Source organism: Notamacropus eugenii, chromosome 5, assembly GCF_028372415.1.
Source record: "Notamacropus eugenii isolate mMacEug1 chromosome 5, mMacEug1.pri_v2, whole genome shotgun sequence".
Lineage (NCBI taxonomy): Eukaryota > Metazoa > Chordata > Mammalia > Diprotodontia > Macropodidae > Notamacropus > Notamacropus eugenii.
Genome location: NC_092876.1, coordinates 96,483,833 through 96,503,518, shown reverse-complemented (window position 1 = coordinate 96,503,518; position 19,686 = coordinate 96,483,833). Strand labels below are relative to the sequence as shown.

The 19,686-nt window shown below is 43.6% G+C and overlaps 1 protein-coding gene across 2 annotated transcripts; it reads right to left on the bottom strand.

The window, feature by feature from the left end:
• Positions 1–6,308: 6,308 nt before the first annotated feature.
• ART5 (ADP-ribosyltransferase 5) lies at positions 6,309–18,352 on the bottom strand. Of its 2 annotated transcripts, XM_072610278.1 has the most exons (5): positions 17,920–18,352; positions 16,449–16,520; positions 11,444–12,173; positions 8,606–8,638; positions 6,309–8,503 (listed from the first exon to the last, which is right to left on the bottom strand). In XM_072610278.1, the coding sequence occupies exons 2-5, from the start codon at positions 16,503–16,505 to the stop codon at positions 8,400–8,402; spliced, it is 924 nt and encodes a 307-aa protein (XP_072466379.1). In that variant the 5' UTR covers positions 16,506–16,520; positions 17,920–18,352; the 3' UTR covers positions 6,309–8,399. The 2 variants fall into 2 exon arrangements, with proteins under 2 accessions (XP_072466379.1, XP_072466380.1); XM_072610279.1 differs by lacking the exon at positions 16,449–16,520 and having other exon boundaries at positions 17,920–18,340.
• Positions 18,353–19,686: the final 1,334 nt, after the last annotated feature.

Here is a 19,686-nt window from a genome sequence, read left to right as displayed (position 1 = left end):
CATAATTTTTAAATTGTCTCTCCTGAATCTATTTTCCAGGTCAGTTGTTTTTCCAATGAGATATTTCACATTATCTTCCATTTTTCCATTCTTCTGGCTTTGTTCTGTGATTTCTTGCTTTCTCATAAAGTCCTTAGCCTCCATCTGTGCCATTCTAATTTTGAAAGAACTATTTTCTTCAGTGAGCTTTTGAATCTCCTTTTCCATTTGGCTAATTCTGCTTTTGAAAGCATTCTTCTCCTCTTTGGCTTTTTGAACGTCTTTTGCCAATTGAGTTAGGCTAGTTTTCAAGGTGTTATTTTCTTCAACATTTTTTTGGGTCTCCTTTAGCAGGGAGCTGATCTGCTGTTCATGCTTTGACTTCATGTCTCTCATTTCTCTTCCCAGCTTTTCCTCCACCTCTCTAACTTGATTTTCAAAATTCTTTTTGAGCTCTTCCATGGCCTGAGCCCATTGGGTGGGCTGGGACACAGAAGCCTTGATTTCTGTGTCTTTGCCTGATGGTAAGCATTGTTCTTCCTCATCAGAAAGGAAGGGAGGAAATGCCTGTTCACCAAGAAAGTAACCTTCTATAGTCTTATTTCTTTTCCCTTTTCTGGGCATTTTCCCAGCCAGTGACTGGACCTCTGAATATTTTCCTCACACCCACCTCGCCTCCTGATCCTCCCAGCCAGCATTTGGGGTCTGAGATTCAAATGCTGCTTCCAGCCTCAGGGCTTTGGGTGGGGGCAGGGCTGCTATTCAGTGTGAGATTAAGTTCAGATGCTCAGGTCAGGGCAGGGCCACCTCTCAGGCTCAGTTCCATCAGGGAGTTTATGCACAGACCTTCAACAATGGATCCAGGCTCCTGCCTGCTTGGGGAGCCCAGGTCTGCTGCCGCCCCTCAGCTTCTGTCTCCCGAGGGGGCCCGAGCCATGGGGGCACCCCACTCCCCCCTCGACCCGCCAAAGAGACTCTCTCACCGACCCCCATCACCTGTGGGTGGAGGGACTTGTGTGGCCGCTGGAGATCCCGTCCCTGAAGCCTGCTCGGATCTGTTCCTCTCAGTGCCACGGCCACGGCAGGGCTGTACTCAGCTCCCAGTCCCGGCGCATAGTCCGCAGCCCGAAGGACCTTTTGCGAGAGGTTTGCAGGTCTCTCCGGAACAGGAATCTCCCTCGCTCCAATGTTCTGTGGCCTCTGGGTGCAGAATTCTCCGTGAGTTACTTTTTTGTAGTTGTTCTATGGGCTGTGGGTTCGGAGCTATGTGTATGTGCATCTTTCTACTCCGCCATCTTGGCTCCGCCCCCCATGTCCATATCTTTTGACTCAGCAATATCACTTCTAGGATTTTATCCCCAAGAGATCATAAAAATGGGAAAGGACCCACATGTACAAAAATATTTATAGCAGCACTCTTTGTAATGGCCAAAAACTGGAAATCAAAAGGATGCCCATCAATTGTAGAATGGCTGAATAAATTATGGTATATGAATGTAATGGAATACTATTGCACTATAAGAAATGATGAACAAGAAGACTTCAGAGAGGCCTGGAAGGACTTATATGATCTGATGCTGAGTGAAAGGAGCAGAACCAGGAGAACTTTGTGCACAGCAACGATCATAGTGTGCGAGAGTTTTTTCAGGTAGACTAGAAACTTCATAGCAATGCAAGGACTTAAAAAAAATTTTTTTCAATAATCTTCTAAGGCAAAATGCCTTCCACATCCAGAGAAAGAACTACGGAATTCAATCGCAGAATGTAGCAGATCATTTTTTTGTGTGTGTATTATGTTTTGGTTTGTTATATGATTTCTCCCATTCATTTTAGTTCTTCTACATAGCATGACTATAGTGAAAATGTATTTAATAGGAATGTCTGTGTAGATCCTACATAGAATTGTATGCCATCTCAGGGAGGGAGCGAGGAGATGGGGGGCAAGTAGCGGGGAAAAAATCTAAGTTATATGGTAGTGATTGTGGAACATTAAAAATAGATAAAATTAATATATTAAAAAAAACAAAATAGAAGTATGCTACCCAGGACAGAGTGGAACCTTTACCTCTTTTGCCCTAGACCCTATTCCTCTCTTATTTGAATTTAACTGAATTTTAAATGTAGTCTGGACAGGACTGTTCTCTAAACTGAGAATAGTCAGAGATGAAAACAGAGAAGGCTAAAGATGAGTGTGTCAAAAGGTAAGTAGTGGTTTAATTAAGTAATTTCAGAGTGAGGGATGCAGTTTACAAACCTGAGGTTCTCTTGGGAAGGAGAGCTCAATATGCTGGAATGAAGGCACAGTTTATATACATAAATCACAAGTGAGAAAAGAGTGCATGATAGCACAATCATTTCCAGGACCTGAGAGAGGTTTCCCATGACAAGCCCAGGAGCGCAGGATAATACAGTGTTTTCTAGTGCTATGGGAACAGTCCTCAACTTGATTGTTTCACATCTTGGCGGTCATTACTTGGTGGTTCACAAGGCCAGAGTTCTGTGATGTGAACAGGTTCTACAATCTGATTTGCTTCACTTGATCTACACAGGCACATACAAGTAGAGAAATGTCAGTGATTGATAACTCTAAGCTGCATTGTGATTCTACAAATCTCAAGCCAGAATCTTCTGCTGAAATAGCAGTTCTTAAAAATCTAAATTATTGGTATATTCATTGCATATATCATAGCAATTAATATGAAAATCATAATTCCCTTCACACTATAGACTAGGATAGAATTAATTTTTTTTGGTCACCATGTCACACTGTTGACCATTTGAGTTGCATGAAGATATGACAGAAAGCTTCTGTGATTATGTTGGTGTGGGGAACTCTCTCCACCAATACAGATCAAAGCCAATCTAAGCCTTGGGATGTAAGGGAGTTAGGGAGTTTAGCTAACTAGGGAGTTAGCTAAAGTACATAGCAACTTGCCCAGTGTCACATAGCTAGTGAATGTCAGATGCAGAACCTGAACCTATATCTGACTGATTCTCTGCCCTTAGTGCCATCCTGCCCCTTCTTTAGTTTATCTAGTTATCCTGTCAAAAAGGAAAAGAGGTTAGTCAGGAATACCCCATTTTGGAAGAAGCCATGCTAACATAGTAATTGCTGCTTTCCTCTCTTAGTATTCACATAGTATCCCTTTGTCAAATTCCTTTGTAAGAAATAAAAATCAAGTGCATTAGTCTTTGTTGCATGGCCAGAAAATGCATTATTACATGTTTGAACTTGCACTCATTTATGAATAAGACTATTCTCCCATTGGTCATAACAAGATTGAGTATGGCAACTCCAGGGAACTCCAGAACTTATATATCTTGGATTAGGAAGAGTAAAGACGGGTAAATTTTCCTTATCCTTCCATATAAGGTGAATGCTAATACATTATACTCATGCTGTGCCAGACCCATCAAAGAGACATTAGCAGGAACTCTGTAGGTACACCAACAAGAATAAGGAATCTTCTTTTTATGTTGTGCTACGTACATGGAAATGTTCTCTTTTTGTTTTGTTTTTTTAAATTTAAGTTCAAAATGAATTTAAAAAATAAAACAAAACAAAGAATTTGCTTTGATTAAGACTTGGTGCATGGTGTAATTATACGTCTCCCAGACCTGACCATATCACTCTCCTTTTAAAAAAAAAAATAAAAGACACCCTCTATGGTTCCTTATTACCTCTAGGATAAAACACAGACTTCTGAGCTTATCATTCAAGGACTTCTGCTTTATCTCTTCTTAGTCTATTTCTGTTATAGGTGGTCTTTTTCTTGACAATGCTTTGTGTGATTGCCACAGCTCACCCCAAGTGTCAAAGTACCGTTGACATATTAGTTTCTGCTGGGAAGAGTGAGGCTATGAGATGTAGCGAACCACTGTGTGGGATTGGCTTCATTAGTTACCTAATCATATACTGAAATTGCCAGTGCAAACCCCATTTTAGGAGATTCCCGTCCTAAGCAGAAGGGATAATTTCATTAAATATTGTGTATTTAACTCTTTATGTTCTTAATAGCTTTCTTTGACATATATCATAAGTGATTGTCTAAAAATTCAACAGTTTTTTCCTCTTGAAACTTTTGTGAAAAAGCTTACCGTGCAGACTCCTTTGCATCCCCCAAGATTACAGTAGCTATTTCAAGGTCTTTTTAAGGCTCAGATCAACTGCCTAGTAAAGGCAGTCCTTTCAGATAATGGCTATCTGTGACTAAGGCTGCTGAGGTTGTAAAATGCATGCAAAGGCCAAGCTGACTAAAAGAGTAATCATGAATTCAGAAAGACTATCTGTGAGTTCAGCTATCTGTATCTTGGTTAAACAGTGTGCACCCAATCCTTCAAATCTAGATCAAAAGCAAGACTTTGCTGATAATCATATCAAAAGTGAGAGGTTTTGCTTTTTTTTTCAATTTAAGCAAGAGAAGCCTAGGCTGAAATCATATTGATGTTGAAGATTTACTGCTTAACAGATGGGAGAGCTTAACATTGGCATAGAGCTGTGAAGGCTTGGCACGGTTCTGGGAGAGATGGCCTAGGCAGTTAAGTTTCAGAACCTTTCTCCACCATCTTGAGACTCAATTATTTGTTCAAGATGCTTTAATAAACCCCACTTTGATACATGTTATGCAGTGGGCTTTTCTTTTAGTTCTTGATCATGTGGATCATACAATTATTTAGAGAGCATTTGCTTCTACTCAAATGTGTCTGTGATTTCATTGATTCAGAAGTTCCCTCCGATGATGTAAATCACAACTCATCCATGCCTCCCTATCCTGGGCTACTCTTATCCATGTCCTTCCCAATTCATTCCAAGGGAATCTACCTAACATGCTAGAGACTTTCTTTGCTTTCTCCTGACATTGAAAGGGTCCTGTTGGTCCACCTATTGGCCAGTCCATCTTCTCTTTATATTGTTGATATCTTGTTGATATCTCTTAATCCTGTCCTTCAAAGTTCATCATTGACTGTATTTTACAGCCTGCTCCAAGCTGTCATATGTCTCTCCATTGCCCTCTGTGTGACATTCATTTTTCATTCTTTGGAGACTGTCTCTATTCTAGCAATATCAATAAAATGATATTAAAATGCTGGGCCTTTGCTTTTATAGAAAGCTTGAGGTCATATGAAGCATACTTTCATAGGATGCCTTGCAGATTCCCAAAGGTAATTTAGTCTGATCTCCTCCTCCTGTTCAGTGCTAAGTGCATTTGCTTCTAAATACAGGGAAATGGACTAGAGAGGTTGATCAATTGTCTAGGCTCTGAAATTAGCCTTTTGATCCCAGATTTTCCAGCCTTGATTATCAGTTGTTCCCTGAACTTAACATTTCATTTTCTGACTCTGACTCTGATTGCACAAACCTTGAAAGATATCTTGGGGCTTACAGGCTAGATTTCTGTCTTAAGAACCAAGCCTTAAACACAAACTATTCTGGATTTCATTGCTTAGCCAACATTAGGCCCCAGGCCAAGCACAACTTGATAATTGTTTGAGCCCTGATGGGCTTAGAGTGAATGTAAACAGCAATTGTTTCCATTTTTTTGGTCAGAAACCATGAGGGTCTTCCCCTCTCAGACTGATTTTTTTTCTTTAGGTGAAAGAGGTCATTCTGTCTCATTTTTTACCTAAGCTTAATCACTGATTGGGCATTGCCTCAGCGCTGAGACCTATTAAATACCTTAGTTTAAAAAGGCCAAATTACATCCAGGGCCATCTCCAATCATCCTGATCTGTATCTTGCCACTGGATCCAGATGTCTCTGGAGAAGAAAGTGTAGCCGGTGACTTTGCATAGACCTCTCTCACTTAAATACATTCACTTGCAGGTCATGGTATCACCTCCCTGATGTCATAGTCCTCTGTGAGAATGAAAGACAAACAAGTCCATTTGCTTCTAAATATGGGGAAATGGGCAAGAGAGACTGATCAGTTGTCTAGGCTCTGAAATTAGCCCTTTGAACCAATAATGTTCCAGCCAGTTCCAAATTGGATTACCAATTGTTCTCTAAACTTTCATTTTTCTGACTGACTCTGTTCACCTTGACTCTCCTCCATGTCAGAAATTCATTCCTCACCTCTGCCTTGTTTTCAGTCATGGTTTAGCTTACCTTACCTTACCTTACCACCTCCTTTAGAAAGCTTTCCTTATTTCCCCCAGTTGTTATTACATTGTTTGTATAACTCTTACTCTAAATTTCATTAGAACTTGTAAGTTGAGTTGTCTTAGAGGAAAAGTTGCTTCTTCAGGTTCTAGGATTATCTAACTCCTATAACTGTAAGTCCTGAGCCCCCACTGGTGTGCTTCCCATTAACAGTCAAGTAGTACACAACTCAACAGAAGTATTTACTCAAATGGCATAGAAAGAACAATAATTACAACACATCCTTCCCATAAACCTGGGGCCACTTTCCCACCAATATATAGCATTCATGATAGGGAGTCAAACTTTAAGTCCAATAATAGTGAGGTACATATGGAGGAGACACATGTATCTAAAGCCACTCACAACTCCAGAGCTGCAGGGCCTCAGTGTTTTTTATTTCTTCAGAACTGTAGGACTTTCATGTCTTTTCTTCCTTGAATTCTCTCCTCACAAAATCTACTTCTGGTAGTAGTATCTGGGCTAGAAGGGTGACTCTGCTGCCAGACCGAACTGGGCTAGATCCTCGCACAGTATCTCAGCTAGATGAGTTGCTCAGCTGGACTTGCTCATCTGAGCTGTTGGACTACTGGGATGCTCTACTGGCCTGTTCCTCCACTCCGGTGGGCTTACTCTTTGATGACAACTATAGTTTCTGGTACTTCTAGCATCAGGCTCAGCTGAAGCTCTCAGCTGGGGAAGCATTGTGCCTTTTCAGAGACAACAAAGATTCTTAGCTAGAGATTGGCAGAAAGCTTTCCATTTCTGGGCTTTGAGTTTTCATCTTTCATATAGAGAGAAAAAAACCTCTCTTTTTCTTTCCTTTGATGAAAACTATTTCTGGTTCAAGGCTGGGTCCCTTCAGAAACCTCATTTTAACTTATGGAGATGGGGAGGGAAGCATTTATCAAGTGCCTACTATGTGCCAGGGCGTGTTTAAGTGCTTTACAAATATTATCTCTTTTGATCCTCACAACAACCCTGTGAGGTAGGTGCTATTTTACAGTTGAGGAAACTGAGATAGACAGAGGTTAAGTGACTTATTTAGGGTCACAGAATTACAAATTGTCTGAGGATGAATTTGAACCGACGGGTCTTCCTGATTGAAAGCCCAGTGCTCTAGCCATTGTACCCACCCAGCTGCCTCTGTGGAAATCATCCAGTACATTTCCCAAATCTTATCTCTATAGTCTATGGCCATTTGTCCAATAATCACCAGACAGCTTTGGAGTTTAAGCTTCCCCAGTTCTTTAACTCTTAAGTTTCTTCTGTTGTCCTTTTGCAAATAGGCTGGAAAACGAGGTATTGAGACAGTCTATGTCTTCAGGAACAAGTCCATTGTTTCTGACACTTTCCTGGATTTTCAAATCAGTCACTCAGAGTCTCACATTGTATCTATTTTGGCCATGTACACCTACCAACTTAAGCAATTCTGAAAAGGAAACACTATTATATCTATTTATCAGTTGTATACATTGTGTCCTTCCTAATAGTCTATAAGTTATATTTGTATCTCTAGCCCTAACACAATAACTGGTCCAAAGTAGGCACTTAAGAAATTGTTGAACTGAAATAAGGCTAGAGAATTGGACCCCTCAAACAGATATTTTTGTGGTCACTGGAACTTCCCATCTTTGACCAAAGTCAATAGGCAACAATAATTTTGTAAACATAACCCATGTTGTGAAATAACCTGAGTTCTCTCCCCTGCAATTTCCTGGATCTCTAAGCAACATACAAGGACAGGAAATGCAATCAGCCAGGAAGATGACTTGCCCAAAGTGTTTAAAGGGAGACGTGTAAGTTTGTTTCTATTGGGAGGCAGCAGAACATTGCAAAAAAGGCAAATAGCTGCTTTATTGAAGTACACCAGAGGAGAATGCATGGAAAACCCTGCCTGAAACACATTAAGGGCTGACCAAATAACAAACTCAGTGGCCAGTTGACCTATCAGTCAATGAGAGGGGACAACCCTTGTGCTTAGACGAATGAGGCAGACATTTTGCAAGGTCCTTTATTGAGAGGTAGCCATGGCAACAACCACAAAGTGGAGTGGCCTCACCCATTGTAGCTCCACATCTGCCTGGTCCGGGGGGCCTGAGGCCCCTGCCCTGTTCCCAGGACACTGCTCACAGAACAGCTCCCAAACACCTTCATCATCTTCATCCTCATCTTTATCTTTTTCCTCTGCTTTCTTCTCCAGGCTGCCTTCAGCCTGGCCGGGCCTACACAATGGGGGAACCAACGGGTCCCTACAATTTCCCAGTCAGAAGCTGGAAGATCAGGGCACTGGGCCCGAGAGTTGAAAAGCTCCAGGAGGCAGGAACAGGGTCCTTGGCATAAGCTGACTCCAAGGTCCTGGGAGTGGAGCATCCCAGCTTTGCCCTGAAAGGAAGAGAAAGAAAGAGAAGGGTTCATTTGGATCTGGGGAGAGATCTAAGACCTTCTTTCCTTCCCAATCCAGAGTAAAGTAGACAGGGGACTCACCTGGGGTAGATACACAGCCCTCCTTCTTCTCTCCTGGAATACCAAGAGAAATAGATGAAAGTCTTCCTCTGGATTCACTGCCCCAAAAGTTTCCCAGAATTTGTCCTTCCTTCCTTCACATCCTGATATAGGCTATCCCACTGAACAACCCCACTTCCAGCACAACTCTTTCTCTTCCCCCTTTCCTTTCTGCAGTCTTTCCTCCTTAAAGATATGATCCTAACCTTCCTTTCCTCAGCAACTTTATTCTATCCCCTAGTTTCAGTTTCTTCATGCTGTCTTGATGGTAGGTGTACCCTTTCATTCCAATATAGGTTTTATGAGTGAGGACTATCTCTTCTCTCTCCTTGGGGATCAAGTTCTTTACTCCCACACATCTCAGACAGAATCTTCAACATGAAGACAGTGGACCACCTGACAGACTCTATCTGAGGAGGAATACTCTCTCTTGTGGTATCCAGTCTCCCCTTGAAGAAGAGATAGAGAACCCATTCCTTCCTGAGGAAGTTCATTAGACTTTTGGATAGCTCTCATCATGAAGAAATTTTTCTTGATATCAAGCTTAAATCTGTCTCTCCACAACTTTTCCCTTTTGGTCCTTGCCCTGGCTTCTAGGACCTGGTAAAACAAGTCTGACCCCCTCCTACAAGTTCTCCTTTTAAATACTTGAACATATGAGTCTTTATGTCCCATCTGAGTTTTCTCTTCTTTCTGCTAAACATGGCCAATTCCTTTCAGTTTCAGGGTTGATGCTGAAATGGAATATACTCCCCTCATTCCAATAGGAACTATTGAACTTCACCTTCTCTAGGGAAAAGAGATATCTGGTTTTTTTTAAGCGTTAGAGATGGCCTGTGGGTGGAGTTAAATCTTTCTGACTTTTGAGATGATGGGAACCCTGTTAGCATCCATTCTTATATTCCTTTTCTCCCTGGATTGGAACTGGGAAGGAAAAGAAGGTATTGAGTTAGGTCAGTGGCAATGTTGTCATGCAGATAATGGCCCCAGTACTCCTGGGAGGAGCCAAGGGTTGTAGAATGGAGCATCTTGTCTCAGTATATCCTCAAATCAGCTGGGACCAAAGATTCCATGATAATTTAAATAGGTCCATAGGAATTATAGTTTGAGAGATTTTAGACATACCCTCTGGACTGGGGCTAAGAAGCTTTCCTTTAGATGTTAATTACCTTTCTAAAGTGTTATTTCTGAATTTGTACGTTCTCTTCTGTCTCATTCTATCTGGGATGTGTGGAGACTGGAGGCATGGGGGTCTTATGAGGACTATGTGGGGGAATGGTGAAACCAATGGACTTAGAGTCAAAGGACCTGAGCTCAAATGCCTCTACTACTTGTTACTAGTTTGGCCCTGGGCAAATCCCTTCCCCTCTCTAGGTTTTACTTTCATCTTCTACAAAACAATAATGGAATATGATATCTAATGCTGGGTAGAGTAATGGATAGAATCTTGGACTTGACGTCAGAAAGGCCTAAGTTCAAATCTCACCTCAGACACTTACTAGCTGTCTGACCCTGAGTTAAGTCACTTAAACTCTCTGTGCCCCAATTTCTTCATCTATAAAATGAGGGGAATTGGACTTAATGACCTCTAAGGTCCTTTCTAGCTTTAATTTCTATTGTCTTTAACCCTAAGAACGAGGCATCAAGAGATAATTGTAGCAATAGGAAAAAGGGGAAGGTGATTAGGAAATGAGAGCAGCTGAGGGGTCCAACTAGACTTAGGGGCCAGGAAGGTCCAAGATCAACAAAATTTAGAAAATGGGGGAAATAGAAGTCCTTAGAGGAGAAGGCAAAGGTCCCTTGACTTGGCTCTGCTCCAAAAGGAACTGCTGTCTCAGGAAGCTGATGTAGGTTAGTGATGTCTGAATTCTGGGGAGGGGCCCTGAGAACCAGAAAGCAGTAGAGTGGTGAGGCCCAGGGAAATAACCAAGTGGAGACTGATGACACCATTCAAGAGAAGATGGGTTTTCCTGCATGGGAGATGGAACTAAATGCCCACCAAGGGCCCTACCACTCTGAAGTTTTAGAATTTGGAGAATATATGACTCTGATTCTATGGTCTTATGCTGTCTTCCTCTTTCCTAACAAAATCATAAAATCACAGATCTTCCAACCAGAAAAGAATTTCCTTTCTCTAACCAAGCAGGATAAAGCACTGACTTGGGAGTCAGAGGGTCTGGGTTCAAATATTGCCTCGGATGAATACCATCCCTGTGACTTTGCATGAGTCCCCTAACCTCCCTAAGCTTCAATTATTCGTATGTAAGAGGGTTGGATTAAATGGCTTCAGAGGTCCCTCTCAGCTCTAGAGCTAAAATCCTAAGAATCTGCTAGGCTATAACCCGGGTAAAGAATTATCCATCTTCCTCAGAAGACTTCCAGGGATGGGAAACTCATCACTTCCTAAGGCAAACCATTCCACTTTAGGAACTATCTTGCTGGAAAATATTTTCTTGACATTAACCATTACGTTACATGCTCCTTTGTAACTCCACCCCTGCACTGCTAGTCCTAGTTTTGCTCTCTGACCAAGTAGAATAAATTGTTTCATCCCTCTACAACTCTACAATCCTCCAAATACTTGAAGACATTAATCCTAATGAGCCATGTGGCCTAGTGGGACAGGCACTGGATATAGTGGCAGTAGACTGAATTTCGGTACTGCTTTTTACTCTTTTTGACCTTGATTTGTTCATTTAATATCTCTGGATATCATTTTCCTTCTCTGTAAAATGAAGGGCTTAGACTAGATGATAACAAAGTCCCTTCAAGATCTAGATCCTATGATAGGCCTGGTTCTGCCCCCAGCCCTTGACTCACCACCCAGGTAGGCACAGTTGAAGTGGCTACAGGTCCGATTGAGACTCCTGATGGTCACTAGGTTTCCGGTCCCATCCTGAGAGAAGTCAGACACCAGGAAAATCTCATGAGGAGGGATGAGAACCTCTTGTTCCTCTGGGAAGACTGAAAGGGCTTGTATGGAGACTCCAAAACAAGTATTCATGGTGAAGAAGGTTGTGTTTCCAAATCCCTGGGCCACTCCTTTTTTCTCAGAGGTGGAGGTAAACTGGCCAAGGCGAATCACATCTCCCAGTTGTTTAGGCTGGAATCGGAGGCTGCTCACACCTCGGAACACCTCCTGTCCAGGACCCTCCTGGCAGCTCTCAGAACTTCTCAGCATCTGCAGGGCCCGCATCAGATAGAAATGTAGGGCCTTGAAGGGGAAGTGCTTCATGTAGTCCTCCCGAGAGCTGCCTGCTGTTCTCACAGCAAAGTTCAGCTCCCGGTACAGAGGGTTGGATGAATTGGTGTAGACCATGATGGCCACAGCATGCTGGGTTCGGAAACCAAGGGGCAGAATGAGTCCCCTCTTCTGGCTCTCCCAGGTAGCTGTGGCAGCCCCCCATGATTCCCGGAGCAGGGAGTGATTTGCCATCTCTTCCTGGAGCAGGTGGGTGGCCTCCTCCTCCATCTCCTCCACACAGTCCAAGTAGGCATCATCAAAGGTGTCAGAAGCTGGGCCCAAAGGCACAATGGGGACAATGTGGGCCTATGGATGGGGGAAGGGGATGAGTTTGGGGCATTTCACATAGCTGCCAGAGGATTAGAGTAGTGCTTTTCTTCAGATACAAAACAATCTCATTGATCTGGCTCTTACCTAGCTTTATCAGGAGTATATTCAAACCATTTCACTATAATCTCTGTACAAATATGGTATTCAGGAGCCTTCTTCCCACTATCCCTAGGACTTCCTGCTTGGTCTCTTGGACTCCCTTCAGTGGTGAAGTTCTAGCAAGTGTGATTTAGACTTCTAAAGTGTAAAGGCTCTAGGTGACATAAACACTGTATGCACGTGTGATGAGTTGGGAGCCTTGAAGTTCTCTCTGTCATCTGCCATTATTGAATGAATAGGAATAGCCAGACACAAAGGAGGGTTCCAAGTCTTCCGATTTGGTTCTTGGCTGCCTGCGGTGGAAAATCCTAAGAATTGTCCCTGAAACTGGTTCCTCTACCCTGAATTCCATGCTCTGGCAAGGGCACTGAAATATTGTTTTGGCGTGGCCATCCACTTGACTTCAATCTACTAGAATAAGAATGTCCCCATATATCACATATCCCTTGATTACTGAAGATTATTCTGTTTTACAGAGTGAATTACAGTGTCAGAACTGACCATCTAATGTTCCTCCAAAGCTCAGCTCAAGTACAGCTCCCCAGATGAGGCCTTTCCTGATCCTTCCGCCACCCCAGGTGTTACTGCTTCTCTTTGGAAATTGTTTTATGTTTACAATGTATATATACATATATATACTGAAATCATATATATATATACATATACACATATAGACTCCCATATATACATATAATGGGAGTAAAACAGCAGGGTCTATTCTGGCACATACTCCATGGATTGCTAATAGCCATTTCTGGGGGAAATATTGGCTCACTTCCAAAGGATTTAGCTCTTTGGAATGACATAACCTAGGTAGTTCCTCGGTTCCCACTTCCTGAAGCAATACATTCAGGAGAAAATGAAGAAGAAGGAGAGAGAGCTTAAGTTGCCTGCCCTTTTGAAAGTGACCAACTTCTATTAGGGGAGCTGAAGAACCAAGGGATCCCTCAGGGTTGGCTGCTTTATCCCAAAGTACCATCATCCTTCAGAGTTGAGCACATGTTCCTCTCTCCAGCTGGCCAGGTCACAAGTTTTATGGGTATATGTATGTATGTATGTAGGTGTACATATATGTATATGTTGAACATAAACTTGGACAGATTTCAGGAGGTAGTGGAGGATAGAAGGTCCTGGTATGCTATAATCCAAGGGGTCATGAAGAGTTGGATAGGATTGAATGACTGAACAACATATATGTGGTATTTATTTAGATGTATAATCATTGTTTCTCCCAAGAGAATGTAAACTTCTTGAGGACAGGGACTGTTCCATTTTTTGCTCTGTATTTGCCAGCACCTAGCACAGTGACTGGCAAATAACAGATACTTAATAAGTAACTGTTGATTGATTTATGGCGCTACCCCTCTCTCATTATTCCTTTCAGTAATTTATCACAGCAAAGATAGTAGTATGATATGGCAGCCAGGAAAACTAACTTAACCTTAGGCTTCATTATTAAAGACACAGGAGCCAGTGAAAGTAGGAGTGTGCTGATGATCCTGTTCTCTACCTTAGTCGGACAAGATCTAGAGGATTATGCTAAGTAGTGGGAGGAGGTAGTACATTAACAAATTGGAGTGTGAGCAAAGAAGAGTGGTTGAATCAATGTGGAATTAAGCAACCATGCCCTTGAAGGTTCAGTTGTTGCTTATTCTTTGTTTCAAAGAGAACCAATGACATTATGAGGTGATGTCTTGACTTGTCAAGAACTGGATTTAAGTAAGGCAGCATGACTCAAAGTCGTCAGCCTCACTCTCTTTTCTAGAGTTATGGGAGTCCAAAAGTAAGGCAAAAGCCAGGATGACTGGCAATGCCCTGGGATGCAGTAGATGACTTTGGCAATGTCTGACTAAAGTCTGGGCACCCCACAGCACCTGCTTCTGCTACCTTCATGGTAGTTGGAACAAATTGCCCTCATCTACCCATTCTGCCAAGGAAAGTTTTTACATGCTTGGGTTAAACATCCTCCTAACTCACTGATGGGTTTAAGGCCCATCAGCTACACTCAACTTGGTTTAGCCAATCTGCCAAGACAGTTTATTGATATGTAATTGCTGCCCATGCCACAGCTTCTTGGAGTCTTAAGTGAGAGTTGGATGACAGCTGGACACCAAAGGTAAATGAGAAGCCCTGAAAACAGCTCTGCATGCCCCTCACATCAGAGGTACTAGTCCTCCCTGAACACTCCATACACATAACCAGGGAGGAGAAAACATAGCTTAAGTGTAGCTGAAGGACTACACAGAGGTATTAGATTTATTCTGCTAGGCTCGAGAGTTGTAAGTTCTCAATTCCAGTCCATCCCTGAAGAAGAATCTGTCCTAGAGAATGCCTGACTAGTGAGCATCCATGCCTTGCCTGAAGACCTCCAAGGAAAGAAGGTCCCATGATTTCATGAGGAAGCTCATTCCATTTCAGAAAGCTTCACTTGTTTTTGAAAGTTCTTTTTGACATCAAGCCCAAATTTGCCTCCTGCACCTTACCCCCACTGTTTCCATTCCACCCCAGTTCTTCTCTCTGGGGTCAAATAGAACATGCCCAATCTCTTTTCCATGGTAGGAGACAATCCTTCAAATACTTGAAGGTAGATATCATGTCTCCCTTTCTCCCACTTCCAAATTCTTCTCTTCTCCAGGTTAAATACCACCAGTTCTTTCAAATAATCCTTGTGTGACACAGCCTTAAGACATTCACCATCCTGGACACTCTCCAATTTATTAATGCCCTCCCCAAAATGTGGCTTCTTCAGTGGAATACAATTCTTCATCTGTAGCCTGTTCAAGTCAACTATAAAAGGGCTATTACCACTATTTTTTGATGTTATGTCTCTCTTAACGCAATCTTAGGTTGCTTCAGCTTTCTTGGCTGCCATATGACATGGCCATCTCATTTTGAGTTTGTAGTCCACTGAAATCCTTGGGTCTTTTCCCAAACTGGTCTCAAACTAGGTCTCTCCAATCTTGTATTTGTGAAATTGATTTTTTGAGCCCTTACATTTATAACTATTAAATTTCATTTTATTTGTTTTCATCCAATGTTAAAATCTAATTCTGTCTGTCTCCATGAAAAATTCCATATGTGTTTGTGTCACATGAAAATTTAAAGAAGTATGCCATTTTTGCCTTTATCCAAGTCATCAATATAAATGTAAAAAGCCCAGAGTCAAACACAGATCTGGGGGTGGGGCAGGAGGACCACTCACTGGAGACCTTCTTTCAATTTGATTTTGCACTATTAGTGACTCAACTTTGGGACATGCCATTCAACCAGCTCTGAGGCTTAGGTTGTGCTAGGTCCAAGTTTGGCCCAGCATACAAAAACTTCCAAGAGATACACATGGTACAAGGGAATATAAAAAGAGAGACCTGGGAAAAGACACCTAGGGATGCCCCCCCCCCAATATTTCCCCCTCCCTCCCAGCTGTATTGCTCCACCAAGACGAAAATCCATTTAGTTCTTACTCTCTGGCTCTCCTAAAACAATTAGCTGTACATTAGCAGTATGATTTGGCCAACCGTAGAACACCTTCAGGAATGTCCAGTGTGGGAACTAGACTGGTGCCCGCTTTGGACTCGCCATTATCAGTTGCCCTTCCTTATCTTCAAACCATCTCTACTCCCCTTATAGATCTCCACTTATACTACAGAATTAACAAGTCAGCCAAATCCTCCAGTTTTCAGGATGCCTACACATCAAGCTGGAAAGCATGGATTTTTTATTTCCAGATCCCATTCATCTCTGTGCCCTGTAGTCCCAGCTGTGACTGTCCCTCCATCCCTCCATCCTTCCTCCCCACCTAGATTCAGACTATCCAGCCCAGTATTCAGATGCCAAGTCTAACCAAGTCCAACTGCCCTGAGGTGACTAAAGGTAGAAAAAGGGGTCATGAGGAGGGTGGGAGCCTTAGGAAGGAGTTGAGGATCTTGGGAACAGAGAGGGTGTCAGGAGGGTTATGAAGGTCCTGGGGACAGTAACTGTTCCCAGCAGAGGACTGGGGAGAGAATTAGGGATCCTGAGGACAATGGAGATCCCAGGGAGTATTTGAGGAGGAAGAGGACCAGAGCACAGTAGAGATTCCAGGAGGAGACTAGGAAAAGGAGGCTAGAGGTCCAGGGGAGAAGGACTAAGGGGGATGGAGGTACAGTTCATTACCTGTGTGAGGGAGCTGAGGCCCAGGCAGCTAAGTGTAATCATCAGGGCGGGCAGCATTGTCCCTGGGGGAGACTGGAAGGAAAGGGAGTGACTTGTGGAGATTGGGGGTGAATTTGTGTCAGTGAATAGTTCTGATTTTTAAAAACAATTACAAAAACTTTATGTGAGCATTCTTTCTATCCCCTCCCTGTTTTGTAAGGAGAAAGGAGAAATGAATTAGTTCAAGGATTCTATAGGAATAGGGTTAGAGGTGCACAAGACAGTCATCCACTGGAAGACAGACTTTTTTTGTCTACGTATCAAATGTTATTCATCTGGAGAGTTAGTTCTGAATCTGTGCATTGTCTAAGCCCTTGTGAATAAAAACTAGTGAACTCATTCTTCTGTCCTGGAGTATGTGGAAAGGGGAGGAGAGGGAATAGAAAGCAGGGCGTGGGGGTGAGGAGCAGCACCTCCACTGTGGTGGCAGAAGCAGGAAAAGGGTAGATGTGATTAGGGATTGGGGCAGAAGATCTTGGAGTTGAGGGAGCCAAACAGGTTCAGGAGCCAGGAAGTCCTAGGAGTCTTGGGTTACCACTGAAGGGTCAAAAAGTTTTAAAAAAATAATGAAAGTCCTGGGGCCAGGGGCAGAGGGCCCAGTTCTCCTAAATCAGCCATTAAGAAGAAGCTGGGGTCCAGAGACCATAAGGGCTAGTCAATGAAACCTGAAGCTCTGGGCAAGCTTCCAAATGCTGTACGAGAAGATACAGCATTTGAAGGTTGGGGAAAGGTTGTCAAGAGTCCAGGCAGGAGGAGCTGACCGTGCTCCGGGAAGCCAGCAGATGCACCAACTCAGAGTGCTCCAGCAGTAAGAGAGGGAAGACAGAAGCAAGAGATTGCAGCCCCGAGAGACCCTTCCCTTCCTCCACCCCCTTCCCTCCCCATCCCCAACCGACACAGAAGCGCACACAAACAGAAGAGATACAGCGGGGCTTGGGAGAAGGAAATGAGGATTGGGGCTGAAGGAACAGAGGAAGGCAACTAAGGAGAGGAGCTAAGGAGAGACCCCAGGGGCAGCGGCCGGAGGGCTGGTGTCAGCGTGGGGCTTAAGGGAGGAAAAGAGAAAGGTTAAGGACAGGATGAGGGGAGGGGCTAAAAAGATAAAATAAAGGGAAGGGTTAAAGAGGATGGGATGAGGGGCGGGGCTAAAAAGATAGAATAAAAGGAAGGGTTAAAGAGGATGGAATGAGGGGCGGGGCTAACGGGATGGAAAAGGGCGCGATTAAAGAAAGAATGATAGGGAAGACAGAATCGAGGAGCGAGGCTAAAACAGGGAAACTGAAGAGGGGGATGGAATGAGAGGGGCAGAGAGGAGAGGGTCAAAGTGAAAAGAGAGCCTGGAATACAGGTGGAAATGGACAGTTGGGTCTGGGGGCACAGCCTCACCCCACCTCCTGGAACGAGGCAGCCCCAAGAGGGCCCCGGTACCCACCTCGCGGCACAGAGCGGAGCCTTGGGGCCGGGAGCCTGGGAGAGTGCTGAAACCCGAGGAACGTAGGCTGGGGTCCCAGTTGATACCACCGCGGGCCCAGAGTGGGGAAGATAAACAAAATCCTGCCTAAGTATAGTCGGCTCCACGATCCACCCATACCCCCCTTCCCTGAAACCCGACACTGCCGTCCCTCCTTCCTATCCCTGCTCCAGGAGAGAAGGAGATCGGGGCCAATTGCCCCTTCCCCTCCCTGTGCATGGACGCTCCGGGAAAAGGGACGGTGTCTACACATGAGACTGGAGGTTTCCTACTGGCTAGACTGGATCTTCTCTGTCTTGGGGTTCCCAGAAGGCAGGGGACCTTGAACTGATATACTGTGAACTAATTCATAAGCCCCCAATCTGGACTCGTCCCCTCGCCCCCTCCCCTCCCCTCCCCTTCCCCTTCCCCGCCCCATCCACTGGAAACGGGGCGGGGTGAGAGGCCTGAGGAAGGAGACTGAATTCAACACCCTCCTCCCCAGCCAATTGCCCATCCGAGCAGTCTGTCTCCCAGATCGCATTAATTCTTCAGCCCCACATCAGGTGACTTCTTGTTTATAAACATTCTCCCCAGCTGCCTTGTGTCCTTGGTCAGTCCCACTATAAATAGACCCTGGGACGAGATTTGTAGGGCCCCGCCAGAGGCTAATCAAAGAACTAGGACAATTGGTGAGAAATTTTATGCAGGTACATTCTGTCCCAACCTCCCGCAGCTCAAGTGCTATCTCGCTTCTCTGTCTAGGCTGCCCTCTCAATACCCTGAATCCCCACAGCCCTCTGGGTCTGTCACTTATAAGCCTGAACACACCTTTTCTGGTTTATGGGGCCCTGTCTGACACCCCTGTCAGACTGATCTCGTTTCTTGTGTAATTAATACATTCTCCACTACCGAAGATACTTAAGCAGAGGCTGGTACTTAACTCAGCTCCTGATTAATAAGAGTTTTCCCTATCTAATCAACCTAATCAGATCTACTTCCCAGGTTTCCAGCCATCTTCATGACTTCCTTCATGAGTGTAGCATCTCTACCCCACCTCCCCTCCTCCTTTCTTTTCCACTTTTAGCCCTGGGAACAATATATCAGTTCAACACGACCATTTCAGGAAAGGAGTTACTCAAATACAGTATAGCTCCATTCAGTACCCCTGTAACTTCCCAAGCCAAAGCGCCCTTCCTTAGACTCCACCCCCTTCACGTGCTGCCTTCCCCCCTCCTTGAAGTCATGGACTGTGTTACTTTTTCTGTTTATTCCCATTACTATGTTTCTTTCCAAGTACATGCTGGACACAACCTGCTCAATGCTTCTTTTGTTGCTTTATACTGGTCGTATACTTTATACTATGGCTTGTAAAGCAATATTCATTACTTCATACTTTCATTGCTTTGTACTTTATACCTGGTATGTCAGTTATCAAGTATTTATTAATGCTGTAAAAGGAATTTCTGCACACTATGGGCTGGGACCCCTGAAGTCCTTTCCAAGATCTTAAATAACTCAACGATTTTATGATTCTTTGATCTTGGACTCTATGACCTTAAAGGTAAATTATTTTGTAAGCAACATATCGAGAGACAGCATGAGATTGTGCCGTCCTTGAAATCAGGAGTTCCTGAAGTCTTACTTTTTCTCTATTAGTCATAATGAAAGTTCCTTCAAAAGGGAGAATTCTATCCTGCATCTGATTCTCACTAAAAGGTAGACACGAGTTGAAGGGGTGAAAAGATG